General features: G+C 53.2%; 1 protein-coding gene across 8 annotated transcripts in view; it reads left to right on the top strand.

Annotated features, from left to right (window-relative positions):
• RBPMS (RNA binding protein, mRNA processing factor) overlaps nucleotides 1–24243 on the top strand; it is a 172298-nt gene that overhangs the window by 134736 nt on the left and 13319 nt on the right. For 4 of the 8 annotated variants that reach the window (XM_080796675.1, XM_080796676.1, XM_080796674.1 and 1 more), the window contains 2 exons: nucleotides 12563–12693; nucleotides 15388–16313. In XM_080796675.1, the coding sequence (XP_080652801.1) occupies nucleotides 12563–12693; nucleotides 15388–15519 (263 nt within the window). In that variant the 3' untranslated portion in view covers nucleotides 15520–16313. Of the gene's footprint in view, nucleotides 1–12562; nucleotides 12694–15387; nucleotides 16314–23733; nucleotides 23872–24243 lie in introns of those variants that run through there. The other 4 variants (XM_080796678.1, XM_080796677.1, XM_080796679.1 and 1 more) reach the window with 3 other exon arrangements.

The following is a 24243-nucleotide window of genomic DNA, read 5'->3' as shown; positions in this document are numbered from 1 at the left end:
ACGGCCAGTTCCGGGTCTGCTGACGGCTCTGTTCCTATTTTTTGCATTCACAGTGATGGGCAGCGTGAGACTTTCCACATTTAGGTGTTGGATTTTGAGCCTCCTGGAAGCTGTTTAACCCGCTCAGCCCAGAGTGGCAATTGGCAGCCTCTGCCTCAGCCGTCCGCTTTGCGGGGCCGAGGGTCTGATAGACCGAGGAAGGCTTCCTCTAGGATGGTGGTGATGATCTGGCATTCGGGTCGGTGTGAAAAATCCTATATATATATATATATATTTTTTTTTTTTAGATTTTATTTATTTATTTGACAGACAGAGATCACAAGTAGGCAGAGAGAGAGGGAAAAGCAGGCTCCCCGCTGAGCAGAGAGCCTGATGCGGGGCTCGATCCCAAGACCCTGGGATCATGACCTGAGCCGAAGGCAGAGACTTTAACCCACTGAGCCACCTAGGCGCCCCTAAAATCCTATTTTAAATAACGATCACCACAGCACCTTGAGGGATCAAGTCCTTGTTATATCATGTCTTCCCCAAGTACCATGTGGAGGCCGGGGCAGGAGCATTTGGGGGAGAGCACGTTTGTGCCTGGGACATATGCGGTCCGGCTCCCGGACTCCTCCCGAGGGCTTCGAGGGCCCCCAGTTGTGGCCACGGTGCGCCCTGTGGGCACATCAGCCTTGGAGCACTGACAGCCGGGGGCGGGGGGTTTCTCGTGGCAGAGCGCCCACACCCCCTCAGTCAGGAGGATGCTAAAGGATGCACACAACTCCTCTGTGTGAATTGATTTGTTCCGTTTTATAGCTGAATATAGCTGAATATAGTTTGCATTTCTAGGAGTCCCACTTACAGTAGCCCCTGAGACGCTAGGAAGGGCGGTGAGATTTTCAGCTCTTCCTCTCTAGGGACCATGGCATTTCACTACACGAGGTCTTTATCGTCTGTGGAGGACGGACACCTCTTAATCTGTGGGCTCTTTCTTGTCAGTGATCGGAAAGGCCTCTCGGGATACAGAATGTTAGCATAAGCTAGTGCCTGTTTGTTGTTGTTTTTGTTTTGTTTTGTTTTGTTTTTTAATTTCCATAAAGGTGGATAATTTTCTTGATTTGTGTAATGTGTGCATAGAACTTTTTGACATCTTGTGTACCTCAGTTCTTCTAGGAACAGACTGTAGACCAGGGTTGAACTGTCATGAGAGAAAAGCAAGAAGGTGGGAAGCGGGGTGACAGGTGGGGTGCATGTCGCCCACCCGCCTCTCGTCTTCGCAGATGGCGCAGCCGGTATATTACGCTCTGCCAGGGGCTTGTGCATGTTCTTGACGTTCCCTGTGCGTAAAGCAAGGGTGAGTAGCTGAGGGCAGCCAGTGAGCATCGATAGGGGGAACCAAAAGGGGGAGAGTTGCTAAGCGCATAGAGCAGGGGCTCAGTTCAGACTCCATTTAGGAATTCACAGGGCCCATATCCCACCGTGCTTCGTGTCTGGATTCGTGGTGTTTGTACTCCAAGGTATGGTTTGAGGTTCTGACTCCTCAGTTCCCTAATTTCGTTTCAGTCTCTTTAAAACTGTAGCTGTGACAAGTTCCTGAAGTTTCTGCCTTTTTATCTTGACTGGAACCTGTACAGATTTACACTAGCATTTTCTTAAAAGTCAAGAAAAGGTGCTAACCTGGAAATCGTTGGCTTAATTATATGTTTCTCAATTTTGGGAGTATAAGAAATTGCAGCCACTCGGTGATATCGGTTAAATTAAACAGACTTTGATTGAATATCTTTTGTGTACTAAACCTAGGTGCTGGGAGAGGGGATTACAATTTGGGAAATAAAGGAACAGAAAGTGATCATTTTCGGTCTGAGTGATAGCGTCAGTGATCAGGGTACGCATGTACTGTTAAGGGAGCTCTTGGAAGGATGTTTGGTCCCTCCTGGGTTTTCAGGAGAGCATCCTGCCTTAATGAAGACTTTGGGCAGCACCTGTTCTGACTACAGATCTGTTCAACTTTAACTATCAAAGAAGCATACATTAAAATAAAGGAGAGATGTTTTGCGGATAATGTTGTTTTGGTTTAGTTTTGTGTTTAATGGTGACTCCCAATGCTGTCATATTTACAAGTTGGTACAGATGTATCTCTATTGGGAGTGTAATATGGGGAACAGTTCACACAGTGAGATATACCAAGGTCCTTAAAAGTGCTCATCACCGTAGAGGCATTTGGGTGCTGAGTTGGTTGAGGTCCGACTCTTGATTTTGGCTCAGGTCATGATCTCAGGGTCGTGGGATCAAGCCCCGCAGCTGGCTCTACTCAGCAGGGGGCCTGCTGGAGATTCTCTCCCCCTGCTCCCTCCCTTGCTTGCTGTCTCTCAAAAAAAATCCTTAAAAAAAAAATGCTCATCACCTTAGACATAGTTTTCCTATTCTTAGAACTTACCTCAATGGAAAAAAAAAGATGTACTGAGAGATTTATGCCTAACACAGCACTTCCTAAAAGTTATGAATGTCTGCTCCTAGCATGTGCTGTGCCCGGCACCAAGGATACGGCGGTGAGCGAAACAGACACAGCCTCCTCAGGAAACTTAAGGTTTAATCAGATGGTTTGGTGGTTGATCCACGGGTATAGACTGGAGAGAGGATCTCTTCAAGTAGCAGTGTCATGAAAAAGACACTTGTGCCACCCATGTTCTTGAAAATACTTTGTCCTGTTTTAGCTTCCCTCCCTCACCATAAAAAAGGTGAGTGGCAGCTGGAAGTTTTAGGAGAAGGCTGAATGTTGTCTAGAGGAAGGAAGAGGTTTCTTTTCCTTCCGTTCTGCGGCCCGCAGGGCTCTGTCAGGACAGCACGGGTTGTTGATGTCTCTTGTCTGTTCTCTCCGAGAGCCAAACCTGCAGTGCCTCATGCCTCCTTTCTCTTTTACTCGGTGGTCATGTACACAGAGTGTGTCTCTTAACTAGTTTTTGGAAAACATAGATGAAAATCACCTCTTAAGTACGCTTTTCTCATTATAAATTTAAGTTTTAATTAAATACCATCTGGCCCAGAAAAGCAGATCAGAATTGTCATGTTTCCACCCCGCAGAAGCAGTTTCTTTTTTGTTTTTGAAGGTAGTGATCTACCCTTTCTAACTTGGTTAAGAAGTTAGGCCTGGGGCGCTTGGGTGGCTCAGCGGGTTAAAGCCTCTGCCTTTGGCTCAGGTCATGATCTCAGGGTCCTGGGATTGAGCCCCGCATCGGGCTCTCTGCTCCGCGGGGAGCCTGCTTCCTCCTCTCTCTCTGTCTGCCTCTCTGCCTACTTGTGATCTCTGTCTGTCAAATAAATAAAATCTTAAAAAAAAAAAAAAAGTTAGGCCTTACAGTTCGGGGTTGAGAGCATGAGCTCTGCGGCCGCCTTGTCTGTCCTGAAATCATGGCTTCGCTCCCAGCTACATGGCCTTGGGCCTGTCACTTAACCTCTCCAAGCCCTTACCATCCTGCATTCGTGACAGCGAGATGACACTAGCAGAACCTGCCTCAGAAGGATGCTGTGGAGAACAAACAGGTTCAAGTCTCTGAAGTGTTTGGCACAAAGTGTGTGCTGTGTAAATATCCTTATTATTACTGTTCGATATGCGAATGGCCCCACATGCTCGCCACACTTCCGCTCACACATGCAATACTGAAGTCCCTTTCCAGTTTAAATTCTCTACCACGGATGGAAAGGGTTGTTCAGGCAACAGAAGAGGCAGAAGAGTCGCTTTAACTGATCACAGCGTTCTAGAACAGAAGAAAGGCGGGTGGGTACGCCATGCAGAAGGAAGGGTATATTCATTCAGGAAGTATTTACTGAGCACCAGCGTCCGGGGCACACTTGGCGAGTACAGCTGCCCTGGAGTCCGGCCTTGGGAAACTTCGCCCGGTCTCTAGCCGAGTGGATCTGGCGAATGGTTTTGTAGTGTTAACAAGATATAAAACCAACACTTTCTGGAATTGCAGCTTCTGTTACACACGTAGGTTGGACTGCAGTTGTTAAGAAAGCCGAAGTCTCGGAGAAGCTGGCCGAGAACCCTCCAAGCTCAGGTGCCTGACTGGGGGAGGGGCCGAGGAGCCAACCCTCTGCCCTGCCCCTGCGGGTCTCAGGACGGAAGAGGAGCGCACGTGTCCGGTGAGGATGAGCGGGAACACGGAACCAGCGACTGGAACCGAGTCCCCGGGGGAGCAGTTCTCTTCCTTCGCATGCTCCAGGTTCCCTTCAACTCTCAGCTCAGGAATCAGATCGTTTTAAAACCACAGATTGTGTTGGATGGTTTTTTGGCCTGGAACAGCTGGAGGGGAAACGAAAGAACGGGACTGTTAAGAGCAGTGACTGCTCGGACGCATGGCAAGAAATCGCTCAGTGGAGGGGAAGGCACTCAGGGCCAGCTGAGTCAAGACCAACTTGGTTTTTTGAATTTCCTTGGCACACGCACTTTGTGGGTCTGGGCCAGCCTTCCTACAGGTTGCTCCAGGGACTTGTGTTAGGAGAAGAAATGGAGTGGAGAGACAGGGTGTCAGCAGGAAGACAGTTTGAAGTCAAGAGTGACTGGAGCCTGCAGTTGGGTGGTAGAAGCAGGAGTGGGAGAGGCAGGGAAGCAAAGGGTCGGATTCTGGACTGACCGAGGTGCCTGGTTCGCATCCTGGTTCACATCCTGGTTCTGCCACTTGCTGTGAGTCACAGGCTGGTTCTTTAATAACCTCCGTGTGCCTCTGTTTCCTTGTCGTGGGGAAGGGGCCCGTGTCCATACTTCCCAGCACAGTGTGTGGCACATTTTATGTGCTCGGTAACCATTAGTTACTACTCTGCTACTACTGTTACTGTCATTGTTATCAGTATCTTTGTCATCTTTACTGTTACTAGGATTCAGCAGCTGTTTGGATATGGGGAATGAAGGAGACTTTGAACCTGAACAATGGGGTAAAGGAGAGTAGGGTAAAGGGGAGGTGAGAAGAGGACTTGGTTGTGATTGATAGTTCATTTGTGGGTGAGTTGGGAATGTCTACTTTGGAGTGGAAATCAAAGTTACCCTAAAGAGAATTCAGAATTGAAACAATGGAAGTGGCCAAGGGCCGTCATGAAGAGTAGGTAGACGTGGAAGAGAGCTGAGCACAGACTCGATTTCTCTTGGTATCTCCAGCATTTAACTCCATGTGCGGAACACGGAAATTGCATTTGTGATGTGTGCTGGGTGGTGCTGAAGACCTCCCTCGAGCCTTTCACCAAATCTCTGGACTCTTCCCTGACACTTCTGTTCTTGGGGAGTCAGGGAAAGCGTGTGACCTTCTCTGGGAACCGTCATTTCCTAGGGTGACCGCCATAAATGACCACCAGTGGGTGGCTGGAACATAATCTGCGGTAGTTTAGGAGGACAGAAGTCTGAAATCGGTGTCAGCAGTGCTGGTTCGTTCCAGAGACGCCAATGGAGAAAGCACCTCGTGTGTCTCCTAACACTGGCGGCTGCTGGCCATCCTTGGCTTGTAGCCACGTCGTCCCGGTCTGTCTCTGTCTTCACAGCACCTTTTCTGTGTCCTCTACTCTCCTGAGGACATCAGTCGTTGCATTTAGGGCCCTCCCTAAATCCAGGATGATTTCTTCTCAAGATCCTTAAATAATTAAACCCGCAGAATTCCTGTTTTCAAAAACGTTTCCAGGTAGATGTGAATTTGGGGAAGACGCTCTCTTCCACCCACTTCCAGAGCTCGTCGTTGCGCTGGGGCACGGAAGCCAGCGTGGGCTGCAGTCTTAGCCCTAACAAGAGGATGTGTCCGGCTAGGATAGTCCTTGAAAGAATCGGCCTCATAAGACTGATTTTTTTTTTTTAAAGATTTTTTATTTATTTATTTGACAGACAGAGATCACAAGTAGCCAGAGAGGCAGGCAGAGAGAGAGGAGGAAGCAGGCTCTCCACGGAGCAGAGAGCCCGACGCGGGGCTCGATCCCAGGACCCCGGGATCATGACCCGAGTCGAAGGCAGAGGCTTTAACCCACTGAGCCACCCGGGCGCCCCATAGGACTGATTTTTGAGGGCTTTACTTAACAGTCATGGATCAGCTGCTTGTGAGTATGTGTGAGTGAGAGTTGGCTGTTTAAGAGTCTTTTCTTCAAAATTGATTTTTTTTTTTCATTAAAAATGGAATTTTTCATTATGTTTGGGCCTTTTGTTTTTTCTGGCCAAATTCTTCATCTGCCAGGCAAGCTCTTCTAAAGGACTCTGTCCCTGGGTGTATTCTAGTAAATGGAGTATGCTGTAACTAGAAATGAAGACCACCTGCGCTCTGGGTCCTCTGGCCACCACCAGTAGTGGGCAGGATGGTGTGTGAAAGGGACCCTGAGCCACAAGACAACAGACCAGGGTTCTGGTCCCGGTTTGGACCAGTTAACTATGAGACCATGGATAGGTTATTTTCTCATTGATAAAATGAAACCACCCATTCCTGCCCTTTTCTCCACCGAGCTTTTATTTTTTTATTTATTCATTTTTTTTTAAAAGACTTTATTTATTTATTTGACAGAGATCACAAGCAGGCAGAGAGGCAAGCAGAGAGAGAGGAGGAAGTAGGCTCCCCCTGAGCAGAGAGCCCGATGCGGGGCTCAATCCCAGGACCCTGAGATCATGACCCGAGCCAAAGGCAGAGGCTTTAACCCACTGAGCCACCCAGGCGTCCCTCCATGGAGCTTTTAATGGGTATCCAAGATGATAATGGACATACACGCTCTTAGTTGTATATAAAAATGTGTGCAAACATAATGTGTTATTAAGACCGAGTTGAGATATAATCTTATTTAAGAAGTCACATTTACATGCTGTTACATGTATCCTCCTTCTGTGTCTAGTTCTCTCCCACATAGAATTGAATTAACCTACACTTTGGTCATTGCCTCCAAAGGGCCAGATAGAAATTATGTTCTTCTTCCTCCGTTGGCTTTATCAAGTGTAGAGCAAATGGTTGATTTGCTGATACTTGCTGGCCCCCTGTGCTAAGTGCTGGGTGAGCAAAGAGTGAGAACTTGCAGTCTTGGAGGTAACTGGTGTGGCCCAGCCTGGACATAGAAGACCCAGCAGAACAAAGAGAAAGTGCTCCCCCCTTCCCCTCCACCTACCTATGGGACATCTAAGTGGAGTCCTTTGAGGAATAAGTAAAGGGTTTAGCCAACGGAAAGGAGAGAGAGGAATGCCCCTGGCCTGGAAGTGGGGGAGAACCAGGCACGGTCTCGCAGTGGAAGGGGCTGGTCCCAGCCCGTGATGGTGAGCCATGTGAGAGGCCGGTCTCAGAGAAGATCATGGCCGGATCACGTGCGGTTTTCTGGGCCATGGTAGCCAGAGTTCAGACAGTGTCCTGAGAGCAAGGACATATCCTAGAAGGGTTTTAAGCAGGAGAGTGACATTGCAGAATTGTGTATTTTAAATGTCCTGGCTGCAGCGTGGCTGCTAGGACTGTAAGGAGGGAGGCCCTTTCAGAAACCCAGCAATGGTAATTAAGATCAGAGTGGATGGTGGGACAGATTCGGTAGGTCCCTGGAGAAACACTACCGGGCCACCCTGGCTTGGGCAACCAGGTGGCGTCTTTTACTGAAATCTGGACCCAAAGAGGATAGACAGTTGGAGGGACTGTGTTCAGTTTCAGACACGTGGAGCATGAGATTGCTGTGGAATATTTCCAAATGAAAATATCCAAGAGGCAAAGTAAATACTGACCTGAAGTTCTTGGAACTTGCGTTCTCAACTGCACTCAGGTTACGTTCATTAAAGATTGTCCTTGTCCCTCTTGCCCTTGTTTCTGGGAGTCGTTCATCTTTGTTTCGGGGACTTTAGACTGGAGGCGTCGCCTCTCTGCAGCTTTGTTTCCTCATCCAAGCTGAAAAGGCGGACCAGTTGATCTTCCTGACCTCTTTCGCTTTAAACCCACCTCAGACACTGCAGTTTTTTCTTTTCAAAGGGACTGAAAGGTGGAGTTGGGGAAGTTTCTGGTCCTTGTTTGTCAGAATTCGATTTGAGCTCTTCTGGTTGCATATTCTTGTGCTCAGAAAAGGGCCTTTTCAGATGTATATTGGAAGCCCTCAAAAACTTCATCCTCAGAGGTGCTAAAGGAGAAAGGATGGAGGGGGGTCTGGGCCAGTGGGAAAGGCCCGACCCACCCTCTCAGGAGAGGGTCCGAGTAGGCCTAGACCAAAAGCTCTGGCCTCCTGATCCCTCTGCTCGCCGAGGCCTGGCTCACGCAAGGGGGCCGGGAGCCTCTCTTGTCAGGGGGAGTCTCACCCCCTCCCCCAGCTCTAGTCATCCCACTGGGCCCACAGCAGCCAACTCTCCCTTTATTCAGCCCTCCCTTCCTATTAAGGTCTTAGCAGGACAAGCGGACCGAGGAAGGTGAAGCCCCCCTGAGCCATGCCGCCGTCTGCTCCTTCAGCGCGGTCGTCGGTGTGAGGGGCCTGTGCCGTGGAAGGCCTGCCTGTCTCTTCTGCTGTTGGAACTTTCTCAACACCGTACTGGCGACCGGGAAGAGAAAGCAAAGGCAAAAAAGCTCCTTCAGTTTATTGCCCTCTTCCGTCACAAGAGAGGCTGTGGGTGTTCAGAGTCCTCAGCCTGCTAGTGAAGTAGAGGCGTCTGTGAGAGACGGCTTTCCCGCAAGCGTGATCCTGTCCCGGCCCCGCCGTGCCCGCTGTGCCTGTGTTGCTGTGACCCTCCCGTTTCTCTCACAAAGCACGTCCAGAATCATGCAGTTTCTCTGCAAGAGTGTGTCATCCACGGATCTAACAAACAGTGCTGTGAGCTCTTGGCCGGCAGAATGCGGGACACTTTGCTCCAGCGTCTAATGATCCAGTAACAGAGCCGAGAAGACAGCTTCAGGCAGGGGTTCCCCAAGGTGGGTGTACGTCAGATCCCCCGGGCGGGCGGGCCGAACTGTGATTCGGGGGGCCTGCCGGAGGGCTGAGAACCTGCCTGTCTCCCGAGCACCAGGGTGCTGCTGCTGGTGCAGCGGCCGCGCCCTGAGCAACACTGACTCCCGGCCTTGGCGCACTCTGGGCACTGTCATCCAGGGAAGAGAGGGATTGGGAGCTTGGAGGAAGGAGCAAATAGCTTGACTTGATTTAGTCCCCTTTTTTCCTTTCATTTCACCTCTTAAACTTCCCACCTCCAATCCTCTTGCCCTTTGCGAGGCCCGAACCCTGCACCGGAGGACCCCGCGGCATTCCGAGGGACCGCGGGGGCTGGAGGCTGTGTTAGGAGAGCCCGTTGGCTTCTGTCCCACTTGCTGCAGTGTTTTTGGTTTCTTCCTCCTGCTCCAGGGGCTCATGGCCCTCTCCGAGGTGGGTTTCCCGGAGCTGTAGGTGTGAGCTCAGTTTTCAGAGACTTGGAAGAGGCACTTCCTTTCCAATTAGTCCCTGAGTGAGCACAGCTCTAAGAGCAGTTTTCAGACTGTTCTCTGGAACCCTCGTAGACCTTCGGGGCTGTCGTGGGGGTTGAGGTCGTCCAGCTCGACCCCAGTACCACTAAGTCAACTAAAATTTGCTACACTTTGGGATGCCTGGGTGGCTCCGTCGGTTAAGCACCTGCCTTAGGCTTAGGTCATGATCCCAGGGTGCTGGGATGGAGCCCCGCGCAGGGCTCCCCAGTGGGAAACCTGCTTCCCTCCCTGTCCCTCTGATGGTCCCCCTGCTTGTGCACACACATGCTCGTGCGTGCACATGCTCTCTCGCTCGCTCGCTCTCTCAAAGAAATAAATTTTTTTTTTAATTAAAGGATTCTGGGAAAAATTAGTTTGAAGAAAGGGTTCCACTGCTTTTATTTTGAACTTTGAAAATCACTGTTCTATAGGATTTGTTCTGGTTTGAGCCTCCTTTTGCTCTTTTGCTGGTTTTTTCATTTTTGTTTTAGTGTGACAAATACTGAACGGATTGGAAAATTTTAGATCTAGTTCCTATGGATATTTCTTAAGCTCCTTTAATAAAACAGTGGCGTATCTTTAAACAACTTTGAGAATTTCCCACCAGGTACTGTTCCGCCCAACAAACAGTATTGCACAGTAAATCCTAGTCTCAGAGCTGGCCCCAGGGTTGCTGACTTGGTTACGACCCGGATCCTCCCATCCTGGGCTCTCACTAGCCAACCCTTGGAAACTTGTTGTGAGAACTCCTCGCTGCCATCCTCTCCCCCGGTGCTCTCCAGCCCAGAACATCTCCACTGGCACCTTTTGAGCTCATCTTCCTCACCCTCCTCCTGGCCAGCCCACTCTGCGCTGCACGTCTCCTGACATTTATGGTAACTCCGGACTCCTCACGGGGAGAAGGGACAGGTGTGGAGAGGTAGGAGAGACCCGATCAAACGTGCGTTCGCTCCCGCCTCTCCTACGCCTCCTCTTCCCTTACCCGACTTCTGTTACTCAGCAGCTTTGGGTGTGGAAGTGTCTGGGAATCATAAATCCCATCCGTCAAGGCTGAGGTTGAAATACCGACCCTACCCATCCCCATTACTTACTTCTTTCGGGTCAGATACCTTGAGAGACCTCTCATTTCGTTTTTAAAAATTCCGAAGGAAAGTGGATCAGATTCGAGCACCCCCAGCTTGGCCAGTTCCTGTGCGGCCACAGGATGAGGAAGTGCTGCTCCCATTAGGCTGCAGGCCCTGCCTCGTCCTGTCTGATGGCAGCGTCAGAGGCGGCTGCCGTCGCAGTAGGTAGGGCTGAGCAACACGGGCTAAGACGTTTGTGCACTAGGTCCCGAGACAGTCTTGACTTTTTTTTTTTTTTTTTAAAGACTCAGAATGTCTTAAGATAGCACGGTAGCTGAAATAGCAGTAGCACCGACAACAATAACAGCTCGCCATTCCGGAGAACGGTGGTTTGTTTAAAATCCAAGGCCTGGGTTCTGGCGGCAGTTGGTTTCCACGAGCGGAGCTCCCTCAAGAGTTGCTCTAATGGGAATCATATGGTCTCGTCATGAGCGGAAACGCAGGGGTCCGCGAAGCGTTCTCCCAGCCCCTCCGTAAGGAATTTTCTGACTGAAACTACGCACCCTGGAACTGGAACTAGGTGGTGTAGACCCGACCGTTTGAAGAAGCTTGGGATGCTACTGTTCCTGTTCAAATAATAAGGAGGCGGCCTCCCTGTGGGCGAGGCTCTCCGGGCAAAGCTAACGCAGTCTGCACTCCCCTCCCCAAGCCAAAGGGGACATTGTAACTGTCTTGTGGAGAGAGGGAGCCGGGGGCCCCGGGCAGCCACAGTGTAGCCCTCCACGCTGTTGGGACCCCCACACGGCCCTCTGAATGGACAGTCGTCCTGCAGCCCTGGGCTCCCTGTCGTCTTTTCCACCAGGTCCCTGTGCACCCATGAGACCGGCAGCTTTCCGGGTGCTCCGTAGAGCAGTCCCCACATCACACTCGGGAGCGTTTCCTGTTTCTAGCCCCTTTCCCTTCCTGAAAACCCTGCCCAGAGCCATAGTTCTGGGAGGGGGGAGGATGGGGAAGACCCGGAATGAGCAGGCCTGGGGTGGCTTCTTACATGCAGGCAGGAGTGAAATGACTCTTTCGACCTTGGGTCACGTGTGCTCTAGACTTCTGGAAAGTCCTGAATGTCAGAGTCACTAATGGCTTTCGGACAGTCGCTTTTTCCCGACTCCTTCGGCAGCCCCGGCTAGCACGCTTGGCCGGCTCGATTGCAGCTTTGACAGGTGATAAAAGCGTGCTGAGATCACTGCTTCGGAGCCCAGACTGGTGACTATCGACTGAGATTATTTTTTTCTCCGCTGAGGCGCTCCCTCATGTGTTTGCTGTTACCTTAATGGGTCGCTTCCTGATCCGTTCGCAGCCCCGGGCGCTCGCCCTTCAGTCTGGAAAACTGCAGCTTGACCTGAATGGGATCGGATTTGGACCAGTCCGTTGGCAACGTGACTGGCTTTCTTCCCCCTAGAAAATAACAGTGTAAGCAGCAACTGCGAATGTTCTAGTTTGCATCTGCGTGGAGTTTAACTTTAATCAGGATACTCCAGGCTGTTTCACTTCTATTCTCGGCATTTTTGACATCTCAAATGCCCTGCGGGCATAGCGGCGGCCCCGTGCTCGGTGGCCATGGTGTGTTTGTCCGTACGAATGACACTGATAAACAGAGAGGTCCTGCCGTGGCCCTGGTCCTGCCGTGGCCCTGGTCCTGTCGTAGCCCTGCCATGTTCTGCCGAAGGCTCTGCAGTGGGTTTTCACGGGATGTGTCCTGCCGGTTCTCTTTCTTCTTCTGTCCCTCCGTGGGCCATGTGTGCGGTTTGGGGCAGGAAATCCCCACTGTTCCCGTGGTCCCCCAGCTATGGTTGGAAGGACATCAGAGTGTCCCGGCAGAGCTCAAGCCTGAGATCCCAGCAGGCCCGACAGGCAGCAGATGCCTGCCGCTTTTTTTTTTCCACTTTGTATTCCCCGTTTCTTTGCTTGGCGTTCGGGGACCGGAAGCCACAGGTTATTGAAAGCATGAGAGTAATTTGACTTCTGGCACTGCGGGGGGCTCGGGGTCGTTCGGTGTTTTGTTTCTGATTTGAAAGCCGCTGTTTGGTGACCACTAACTCTTCCCTTATTCTTTTCTTGCAGATGAGCTCACAGTGCCTGCACTTTACCCCAGTAGCCCTGAAGTGTGGGCCCCGTACCCTCTGTACCCAGCGGAGTTAGCGCCTGCTCTACCTCCTCCTGCTTTCACCTACCCCGCTTCACTGCATGCCCAGGTAATTGATGCCCATCGGCCACGACTCCACTCACCCCACCCCCGGTCCTTTCCAGCCCGGTTCCCTGGAGCACACCGTACAACTAACACCTGTCCGGCTAACAGACCCCCCTTCCGGAGATTAATGATCCCCTCTAAATCAAGCTGACACTCCTCCGGGACTCGAGGACCGTCTGACAGCAATGATATCACCCACTGCCTGATGTTTGCCCCAAATGACACCTCTCTCTTCCCTAATGATCTCACCCTCATACCACACATGAGAGATGGGGCGCAGGTCCCACCCCACCCCAAGCCCCCAGCCAGCCCGAGGGCACCCCCAGAACGTAGACGCGCCTGCCTGGTCGTGCGGAAGGGGCTGCCGAGGGAGGCGCGTTGCTTGCCGGAGTCTGTCCGTGTGTGTACATGTGTGTGCAGAGATCTCTGCTCCCGTGTTCTAGGAGAGCTAGCGACCAGGGGGGAAAGGTTGAAGCTTCCAGGAACACCGTGTGCTAGCTTGCAGATGTTACAGGAAGGGTGAAGGTTCCTTTTTTCCACCTTTAGGAAAGGAGGTAGAGTGCAGTGTGGAGAATGTAATTCTAGGTCAAGGCAAAAGTCTCTCTTTGGACCCACTTCCCTTCTTAGTTAAATAAACCTCCTCGTTTCTTCACAAAGATTACTACGTACGTACCAACCCTCCCTCTCCCCTTGAAAACAAATGTGGCTGTCACTTTTGCCCTTAGTGCAGGCAGTAGTAATGAAGTAAGGAGAGGATTCGGGGTGACGGTCAGCAGCACCTAAGAGAACACGTAGATGTCATTTGTTTTAGCGCACGTGTAACTCCTCTAGAAGCAGGGATGCCTGGTTTCTGAAACACTGTTGGCCTGGACAGACAGGTGGGGTTGTTTGTTTGTTTCGGTTAGTGTTTATTTACAAGGCTGGACGAAATACGTAGCTTCCCAGAAAACTCTTCCTTCTGACCGAGAACTTTTCCGTGTTGCACGGAGCCCACGGTGTTGTCTAAAGCACGGACAGGCAGCCCCTAGCTTCCGTCCTCGCGGCCGCGGGGTCGGGCGTGGTGCTGGCTGCGTAGACGTCCGGCCGAGTCGGCCGAGCTCTCAGGGCTGTGTGCACGTGCGCACGGCCCAGCGTCCCAGGCACCGTGCAGGCAAACTACAAAGACAGCGCCTTGGTGCCTGGGCCCCCTGAAGTGGTGACCCTCGGTGTTGGCAAAAGGAGGTTGAAAGCTGTACCAGGAGTGAGGGAAAGGTAGATGGTGGTGGTGAGAGCCGCTGGCAGCCCTGGGATTCGGAGCCGGAGGGCCCAGGGTCCAGAGCAGCTGTGCTTTCCGCTTTCCCTTCCCTCGTTGCTGCTTCCCTCTCAGTCCTCATCAGCACTCGGTCTCCTCGCGGTGGGCAGGGGAGGGAGAGGGGATAAAACATAACCTGTGGCTATCTTCTGCGGAGTCATCTAAATGTTTGCAGTGGCCTTGGGGAGAACTTAGTAGATGATGGGGAGTGACTAGAGAGGCCCCCTCTGATTGTGGGCCCGCCCCCACCACTGGTGGATATGTCTTCGCTGCTCTTCCTAGACTGCCTAAGTATAGACAAACTGACAGTTGAGGCGAATGTTCCTAATGCTGTGGAACGGTGCCATGTGTGCAGAGTACTCTAAGTATCCGTGGCTTTGTTAATCGGCCGCAGAGCCTTTTACCATTGCCCTGGGAAAGCCAGAATGGACAGTGGCCAGAAAAGACTGGGAATGATGGCTTTGGGGCCTTACTAACGTCCGGGTAATTTGCCCAAGCTTCATGTAATGGATGTAATCCAGAGGATATCTGGGGGTGTGTGGGAGAAGGAACTGAAGAGTTTTAAGAGAGTAGAAAGCCCATGCCCATCCTGAGAGAGGTTAGAGGTAGTGCCAAGATTAGATGGACTCAACCATTTGACCTAGTGGGATGTGCTGCCCGTGGCGGCACCCTCCCCTGGGAGCTCTTCCTTGATCCTGACACTTTCCCAACCTGGAATCCACTTGGCTCCGCCACGTCGGTCCTCAAGTTGGTGGAACTTTCATCTGAAATCAGTGAGATCCTTGTGCTCAACCCCAAAACTTGTTTGGAGTCATTCCCAGTGCAAGCTTGGGTTCTGTGTCCTAAAGGCTCATGAACAGATACAGTTTTTTAAATGTCTTTGTCCAAGATGAGAATCCTAGAATGAACTGGTAGAGGCTTTACCGATCCAGCAGGTCTGGCCCATTTTACAGTTGAGGAGAGACTGGAGAAGATGGAGAGTTCTTGAAAGTCGCGAGTGGCTCTGCCATGACCGGAGCCAGGTCACCTGACTCCCAGGCCTTGCTTTTTCCATGCCTCGGTGCTGGCTCACCAAAGACTGACTCTCTGTTGGAATTTTGGAAAGGCCTCACTCCACTGACTCCTTGGATCTTTCTTCTCTAAGTAGATGAGAAGCCTGTAAGAAGAGACGTGGAGGCAAAGACAAGGGAATCAGAACTTAACCTTCACCCAAAGGGCCCGAGAGAAATTCTTATTAACTGGAGGTAGAGCAGTGGGGAAGACAAAAAATGAAACATTCCCTTAGTGGATGATTCCAGTTCTGTTTGGAGATCTTACTGTATGTCTTTGGAGAAGCTTTTATATTATTTTGTTTTTCTTAGCAATGTTGTGCTCTGTTTTGAGACTTGGATTTTTTTTTTCTTCTAGTGTTTCTCTCCTGAGGCAAAGCCCAACACACCTGTCTTTTGTCCACTTCTCCAGCAAATTAGATTTGTCTCTGGGAATGTGTTTGTAACATACCAGCCTACTGCAGACCAGCAGAGGGAGCTCCCATGCTGAATTTGCTTGTTAGCTATCCCCCCGCCCCCCCTCCCACCCCGTTTTGCAAAAATTATTTCTTGGTAACATTTGAGAGATTTCAATAAAAATTTTAATCAGAGCAAAAATGATCTCAAGCAGACTTCAGCGTTTTGTTTTCATGGTGATGCGAGCTTGGAGCTAAGAGGTTATCTCTGACTGAGATGGCGGCAGAATCGGGCCGTGACACTGAGCACACACCACGTGGGAGAAGGCCTCAGAGCATCCAGCGGTGACCTGGCCGAGAGCCAAGGCCTCACTGCTGCTTCTGGTCTCTTCTTGGGCTCCCGAGCCATCAAGAGCTGCACGTTGGGAGATTCTCTGCCTCGCATCCGTGGCTTGGCTCTGCCAGGAGATCTTGCTTCAGCAGGGATGGTGTGTCTGGCTGTCGGAAGCCTGTTGGAAGCGAAGAAGTGTGTTCTCTGGTCTGTCCACCCTGATCCAGAGGAAGGAGGACCCAAGGGGCAGGAACTGTCATTGACGATCAGGAGTCACGTCTTCTGGTTCTACGCCGGCTCCCGTCTTGGTCTGGCACCTCCATCTTTAGATTGAAGATGCCCAATGGATGCCACGTCCCAGTTCTGAGGCGTCACCGGGTAAGGCAGTGGGACTGTGGGCTGCGGTCCTGCCGTGTCCTCAGTGGGGATGAAGAACATCTTGATGCAGCAAACAACGGAGTTCTAAGAAGATCGTTCACATTTGTAGACATGATCTTCTTGTTTATTTTCAAGGTCACTGGTGTTTGAAATTTATTAAATATATTCTGAAAGTCACTGCAAACAGGAGGGCAGGTTTCGTCCATGGCTTTTAGGAAAGCTCTGCTCTCAAGCCCATACCGCACCTCTGCCATGTCGCCCTCACGCAGCTCAGCCTTTTCCGTCCCCGTGCAGTTTTGCTCCGTGCCAGTCATTCTGTCTTGTTGCTGACGGGGCAGAGAGAAAGCCACTCTTCTCATTACATTCTCGAAACAGAATAGCATTTACCCTTGACCAGAGCCATCCCTTTGGGCCAGAAGCTCGTCCAGGTAAGTAGGACTGAGAGAGCAACTCCCAGGTACCTGCTCCTCCTCCAGAGGCCTCGCTGGTCCCGAGTCGCGGCAGATCTGCAGGCCTGCTCCGCGGCTCATGGCTGGAGTCCGTCACCTGCTCGTCCGCAGAAGGTTCTAAAATCGGAGCAGAGCCTTCCCAGGGCGGGACGTGCCCCTTGGGAGGTGCCTTGTGACACACTGGACAAATTGTAAAGGTTAAACCCGAGCTCAGTACAAAAATGGACCATAGGAAAAGTGACCCAGACACACAGGGAAGGAAGAGAGATCACGGGGTGGGGAGAGAAAGGCCAGGAGCAATGTGTGGCCGCCCGCCCGCCAGAGCCAGGCGTTTACTCAGCGAGAGGCAACTGCGAACTGAACCTTTGCACTTTTTTATAAAAACGCATTTCACGCAGCGTCTCCTCTGTCACTGACTATGTCCTGTGGAGAATACTGAGATGAGACACAGGAGATCTGGTTTGGCACGGGGTGTCACTCAAGTGCACGGTCCAGGGGAGAGGCAGGGAGCAGGCCGGGTGGGAGTGTGGCCTTGGGGGGGCTCCCAGGGGGGCGGGACTCACAGGGTGAGGCCGCTTCAGTTTTCGGCAGTGCTGTAGGGCGGCTGGTCCTGCAGCGGGAGCCGCGACCAAGGCCTCTGGGTGGGACGTCGGCACCCCAGCGGCTGGCGGGCCTCTCTGGAAGGGAAGGGAAGAATTGGGAGATTCAGGGCGTTGGCCTCTGGGCCTGCGGGACGGCACTAGCTCCTTCCACCTGAGACCTGGTCCTCGGGGCCTGGCTTTCTCCAGCGGCCACGGGCTCCCTGCAGCCCGGGGCTTGGGATCGTCTGGGAGAGCGGAGCTCTGAGGGGCTGCAGAGGTTGCCTTTGGGGGCTGATCAGCCCAAGGCTTTAAATTGTCTTTAGACATCGATGAAACTGTGGATCCTCTGATAATGTGCCTTTCCCTTTAAACCTCCCGCTCTGTGAAGATCAGTCAGTGAGGGGGCCCTGCCCCTGGGTGCTCTGTCTCCGGAATGCGCTAGCCTCGTCTAGCTCCTGATTTTGTTCAGCTTTTTGGTCTAGGAGCCTCTGGCTTACCTCCCGCGCGAGGCCAGGCTGGGGCAGGCCGGCCAGGCATCGTGCTCCCAGCGCCGGCCTCCTCTGAGCTCTGGGCCTGTGTCTGCCACTTAGAAGGGCGCACAGAGCCCCCTGTCCTTTCCCAGACCACCTCGGGGCTGTTTCTGGTCCTGCCCCAGGAGGCCCGGCCTGTGCCGGAACTCGAGTTCTTCAGGAGGGCTGAGCCTGGCAGGAGCGCGGGGGCGCAAGTGCGGGCTGTGGAGCTGCCTGGTCAGACACTGGCTCTGCCGTGGGCGAGCTGTGGGACCTCGACGGAACAAGTGCCTTACTTAACCTCTCTGGGCTTCAGTAAAGTGGGCCTAAGAATCCCTCGTGTAGAACAAGAGTGCCTGGGGGCCCCCGGGTGGCTCAGCCAGCGAAGCATCTCTCTTTGGCTCAGGTCAGGATCCCAGGGTCCTAGGATCGAGCCCCGCCTCGGGCTCCCTGCTCAGCGGGGAGCCTGCTTCTCCCTCCGACCCTCCCCTGTCTGGTGCTTTCTCTCTCACACTTTCTTTCCAAAGTAAGTAACTAAGATCTCTGAATAAGAGAGCCAGGCACATAGTAAGCGCTTCATAAATGTTAGTTTTTTAAAGGAGCATATGCATTTTCAACAAGGAGAACGAAACATAGGACTAGCTCCCCACCAGGCTGTGATCATTCGAGCGCTCCAGGCATCCAGCACCGTCTTGACCACACTGAGGCAGCCACAGAGTCCTCGTGGCTGCGGCCAGATGGAAGGCTGGAGGTTGGAAAGAATGAATGGACAGGTGAGAAAAGCAAGGCATCTGGGGACAGCCACCAGTGACGGCGCCCACCCTCCATCCAGAAGCGAGGTCTCTGCAGCCTGTGCCAGCGCCGGGAGGACTCGTCCCCAGAGGAAGTCTCCCCCCACAGCAGGCCCGGACACGCCTGTCAGGAGAAAACCTCTCCCTGACAGGAAATAGATCAAGAGTGGGAAACAGCTGAATTCCCAGAGAGAGCGAGTGGTTCCTGTGTGTTGCTTCAGTCAAACCCGTTGTCCCTGAACTTTCCAGCTGCTGCCTTATCTTGCTTTCCTATCAGAGAAACTGGAGACGAGAAAGACCCACGGGTCATCCGGCCCATTCCTCCCTGGACTCTGTGGCTCATTCTTCCCACAGTCCCTCCGTTAGCGTCCTGCCTGGCCTCGTTTCCAGGTGGCAGTGTCGCCTCATGTGCCTTGGGAAGTTACTCTCCATAGTCCTCTGGCCAAACCCCAGAGGATCCCACCCCGGCCAAGCAGATGACCTCCTGTTTACCTTCTGTGTCCTCCTCATCCCCGCCTCTGCTGTTCGGTATCTGGAGAACTCGGGAGCCCTTAGTGAGGCCGTGAGAGCCGTAAACGTTCGGCGCCCCCCTCACGGGCCTCTTCAGAAACTGCCCGAAATCCTTCCGCCAGGCTGCCTGGGGATGGTGGGCTCCTTCGGCCAGAGCTGCTGTTGCCGCCGAGCCTCCAGCTTCACCACAGCGGGCAGCCTGCAGCGGCAGCTGTCGAGACACCTGAGCGGCCCCTGGTGCTGTGGCCCCGGCCGTGGCTGGGGATCGCAGCAAGACTCGTCTCAAATTCACCGTTGCCATGACGGAGAGAGCAGCCCCAACTGGGCCTTTTCCTGGCTGGGGGGCCGCAAGGTTTCCTTTCCTTCACTTGGGGCACCATCTTTCAGGTCTCTGAAGCATGTTTCGTTTTGTCCTTTGTAAGGCTAAACTTCCCAGGGCCTGTACCTTTAGCCCCCCCGGCCTCCTTCACAATGAGAGCTCCTCCCCGAGTCCATGAGCCCACCTCGTCCTTGAGATTATCAGCAAAAAGGTGGTTGGACCATCCCACTAGGACGGTGCAGAGAGTCTGGTATGGAATCAGGACTCGTTTTAAAATCAAACAGGCTAGTTTTAATGACCGTTTCCACCCACTGTGCTACCTTCGGGAGTTTAAGCAAGTTTATTTTAACCCTCCCTGAAGCTCAGTTTCCTCATCTCTAGGTAGGAAGAATGAGTAGATCTACTTGATGGGGTCATGCTGAGGGAAGGAGTACAGTCCTTGGCCCAGAGTCGTCATTATTAGCTCTTCTCTTTCCTTTTTGTTAGAACTTGATCTCGCATGGCCCAGAGTTCCTGAGCCCTCCCTTCGTAGCATTAGAAGAAGTTAGGGTAGAGGGACTCGAGACCAGCACCCCACCAAGAGAACCCTGAGGGTCCAGGGCGAGAGTGGCAGCGTGTGGCCATGGTGTGTGCCGAGGCGAGGCTGTGGTTCGGCCGGCTGGCCTTCCGCCCGGGGCTGGGCCTCCTTTCCTAGGAATGGGCACCCAGATACCATCCGAAAGTATGTGAATTCCAAGTGCCCTGGAAGAGTGCAGAGAAAGTTTAGAAAAACAAAATGGAGCCTTCATAAAAAGAAAGTGAACTTCTTGAAGAAAACCAATTCTGACTGGGGGGGGGAAAAAGGCAAATCGACTCCGAATGGGATCATGTTTTATTCAGGATTTGTGCTGCCGGCGGAGAAGGCCAGAGCCCAGTGACAGGATGGGAAAGTGGGCCGCCCCAGCTCCAAGCCTCATGCACTCTGCCATGAAGGACTTCTCGCTTCACTGGGCTCGGCTCCTGGGGACGTCTAATGGCCCTTGATAGCAAACATAGTTAAAAATTAACAGACTGACAGAATTAAATATGGATGACAAGCAGCCACCGTGGACTTGATCTGACACAGGATGTTACACGCCTGGGTGCCCTCGGCCCGAGTGGCGTCTTGAGTGAGCTTCTGGGGTGTCTGAGCACATTTCGCATGCCTGTTTGAAGGCAAGAACCTGGCTTGTGCTTAGGACAGACAGGGAAGGAGTCTAAAAGCCCAGGAGAGAAAATGATCCCCCAAGGCTTACGGTTAATTAGGCCCAGCCTTGACTGGTCTTAGCAGGAGGTGTTCGCAGGGGTCTAGACCTTGTCGCTGCCTGGGCTCAGGCCTCAGCCTGTGTCCCACCGTCCGGACAGGGCGGTCTTGCAGGGGCGTGCGGCCGGGCTGGAGCGGAACCTCCTCGAGCCAGGACTAACTTGCTCGCTCCCTTCCTGGCAGCTGGGGTGGGTCGGAGGGACCGACTTAACCTTTGGAGCAATTCACATAGACCTTGAGATTTTGCCTAGACGATGGCAACTTGTTTAATTGCCCTGGGCAAGGGTATTAGATGCCGGACAAAGAGGAAAGAATGGGATTGCATTTTGTGTCCCCACATCTGCTAAGAGAGGGGATGGGCCAGCCGTTGGGGGGGGGGCGTGGTTCCTTTAGAGCGGTCCTCGGTGGGCCTCATTTCATCAAACAAATTCCTGAAAAGTGTTTGGCAGTTTTGGTGAACACTATTAGATAGGGCAGGGGTGCTATTTTAAAGAACCCTGTGATCATCTCTTCTGTATTGCAGACCGATCGAGTCTCTTGGGGTGAGATTGGAGTTTTCTTGGACCACAGTGTGCTCCTGGCTTGCCAGCCTCTCCTTAGCCTAGAGCCCTTCGGCAAGGTTTGCTGTAGGACCTGACGTGCTTTCTTTGGTGCTACTGCTCGGAGTGGATCCTTGGGCCTGGAGTGAGCGGGCCAGGCTTGGTTATAACTGCAGAACGTGTGAGGGGCTGGCTGCTGCTGTTGCCGTGTTGGGAGAGCCCCAGCAGGGTGGTCGGCGCTCCTTCTCGGGCACCGTGTAGGACCGTGAATATCCATGCCTAGAAAAGGAGAGCGCGGCTCTGGACAGCTGGTCCTGGGGAAATCCGTATTCAGGTACAGCACCTGCTGTACGAGCTTTGTTAAGAGCTAGAAACTTGGATGCCATATTGGCACGCGTTGGCCTCCCGGACCCACCAAAAGTCACCCCCGGAAGGGGCCTTCCACTCCAGCATTTCTCAGCAACTGCCGGCGAATGTAATGAAAGGATTCTGTGGGCAGATAAATTTGGGAACCCCAGGGTTAAAGCAAGTCAGATGTGTTTCTTCATGGTGGAACTTCTGGAGTCTTTAATGTGTATTTCGATTCCGTGGAAGGGGCAGAGACTGCATTTCTCTCTGGCTTGACCACAGAGTATCTCTGGACAGCCTGCGTCCAGCCACACTTTGGAAACCTCACCTAGGAGCAGTCTTGCTCAAACTTGGACTTGTGCATCATCTCCCGAAGGGCTTGAGACATGCAGGCGCTGGGGTTTCTCTCCCAGAGCTTTCTGCATTTCTGACAAGTTCCCAGGTGACGCTGGTGGGCCAGGGCCCACGCTCTGAGAACCGCTGGTCGCTGCTTTCACTGACGCGGGCACCTGGTAGGCACTTAACGCTGCTTCTAAGGCCGGTGCGGTGAGGCCAGGCGGTGGCTAGAAGGGAGGGGTGGGGAGTGGAGCGCAGGTCCGTAGTCTCGCTGCTTGCCCTGCTGTGCCGCTCACAGGCCCTGCTGAAGGGCTGCCTGTGCTGTGCCGCTCACAGGCCCTGCTGAAGGGCTGAGGGCCCCATTCTAGAGACCAGTCAGGGTCTTCGTGCTGCGGCAACATGATTGGGAACGTGGATTCTGCGTCTGCTTTAATCCTCTGGGCCTTAGTTGCCTCATCTGTAAGCGGAAGAGGATAGAAATGACTTTTACGGATACTTAGTACTTTCCCTAGCATTCCGTTTTATTTTTGCCCTGGGCTGTTTCTGTTTCTGGCGGTTCTCCTCTCCTGTCCGAGCTCTCTCACACGGGTCGCAGGAGCTGGAACCATCCGTGCTATGGCACCGGAGACCTCAGTGTCACTTTGCGGGGCCGCTGTGTTTCGAAGAGCATTCCCGAAGTGGGATGGTGGAATCCCGAACAGTGTGGGCCCTGGATAGTGAGCCGGAGCAGTCATGACTCAGCGTTACCGAGTTTGAGGGGAGAGGCGGCCCAGGGTCTTGCGGGCTGCTTATGGGCTCCCAGGCCCCGGTGCGTGCGGTGGTGTGCTCAGCCGCCTGGCAGCACGAGCAGCGGTGCTGGTGTGGTTCGCAGACATTGGGAGAGGTTCTGCTAGGGACCTGAGAAGCCCCCAGGATGGTAGGCAGGGTTGTGAGTGTGCTGTTGGTGTGTGTAGCTGTGCGCACAGACAGGATCGTGTCTTACACGGAAGGTCAGCTGCATAGACCTACCCCTGCTGCATCGTGTCTGGAGAGGGAGTCAGGGAAGCCCAGGTTTCCCCAGTGTTGATGACGCACGGAAGCAGCCCCTAGGCAGTGGGCAGGAGTGGCTACCAGTGACCTGGAGCCAGAAACCACAGCAGAACAGGCAGCCCAAGTGGGGGTCCGTCCCCCCACTTCCGGAGGACAGCAGTAGTTAGCACAAAACAGACTGTTCACCTGGACCAGCTGCCTGCTGCTCCAACTCCGTGTAGCCCACGAGCTCCGCTGCTCTGCTCTGCTGCACAGGAATGCGGGGGAGCCCTCAGCCTGGGGGGGGGGCGCTGCCCTCTGCTGGCAAGTGGGTGCCACTGCACCCCCTCAGACCTGCAGGAGGCTGCGGGTTTGGAGGTCTATGGAATGTGGTGAGAAGAGCCAGCCTGTTGGCAGGGGCAGTGGTGTCCGAGCCATGGAGCACAGAGTGGTGTATTTTGGGGCCTCTGTTGACTCCATCAGCGTATCCTCCCCGAGAATCAGCCAGCAGGCCATCTTGAGCTCGGTGAGCTGAGTACGACTTCTGCCAGACCCCACAGCCCAGAGTCAGCCTGCTTGTCGCCCCGGAGTGGTCAGGTGTTCTAGACGGGGCTGACTCCAGGGCTCCGGGTGCGAGGACCGGTGGGGGGAAGAGGCCAGCGTGCACCAGAGGTTGGCTGAGGCTGGGGTGGTGTGTGGGAGATGAAGGGCTTCCTTCTCGCAGTCACTGTCACCAAAAGTCATGCCATCCACTGCGCCCCCACCCCCCTGGTCAGTCCTCCCTATTCCTGTGTCTCTGAAACACCAACATGTCTTGGCCTCGTGGGGCTCAGCGCCCCAGCCCCACACCCGGGCATCACCAGTCGCCACCACCACGCTCCCTCCGACTCCAGTGCACACAGACCCATCCCCTCCGCTGTGTGTTTAGGTTCCCAGCCCCCCGCCTGCCATGGGGCTGTGCCCCCATCCCCTCCTTTACCACCTGTCTCAGGAAGGCAGCTCCAAATCTGCCCTTTGCTTAGTGAGCAAGTGGATTCAGATGCACAAAGCCGTGAGCCGTGGGTAGGTATGAGATTTTTGTCTTTCTCTCACTGACCTTCTCCTCCCTTTTGCCCCCTCCTCCTACACCTCTGTACTCCTCCCTCCCTTGTCCCTCCCATCCTCCCACACTTCCCTCCTTTATTTCTCGCTTCTTTATTCTGCATAAACTCCTGAATTCCCAAGAGGACATGTTTTTAGCCTTCATCCCCGTAATTGCTATTGAGTGTTGAAAACGACTCTGGCCCTGCCTTAGATGAACTTCAGTACCTGCTGCTGGCTCCCGAGGAATACAGCTTTGGCCTCTCACAATGTGGGGGACCCCTCAAGCTGGTGATCTGATTTCTAGGTGGTCCCCAGAGGATCTCCCATGAACAGCTGGCCCAAGGGCTTCTCTGAG

This window comes from Martes martes, assembly GCF_963455335.1.
Source record: "Martes martes genome assembly, chromosome: 2".
In the NCBI taxonomy this organism is placed as follows: Eukaryota; Metazoa; Chordata; class Mammalia; order Carnivora; family Mustelidae; genus Martes; species Martes martes.
Note: the sequence above shows the minus strand (reverse complement) of the source record. Positions and strands in the feature narration are given on the sequence as shown.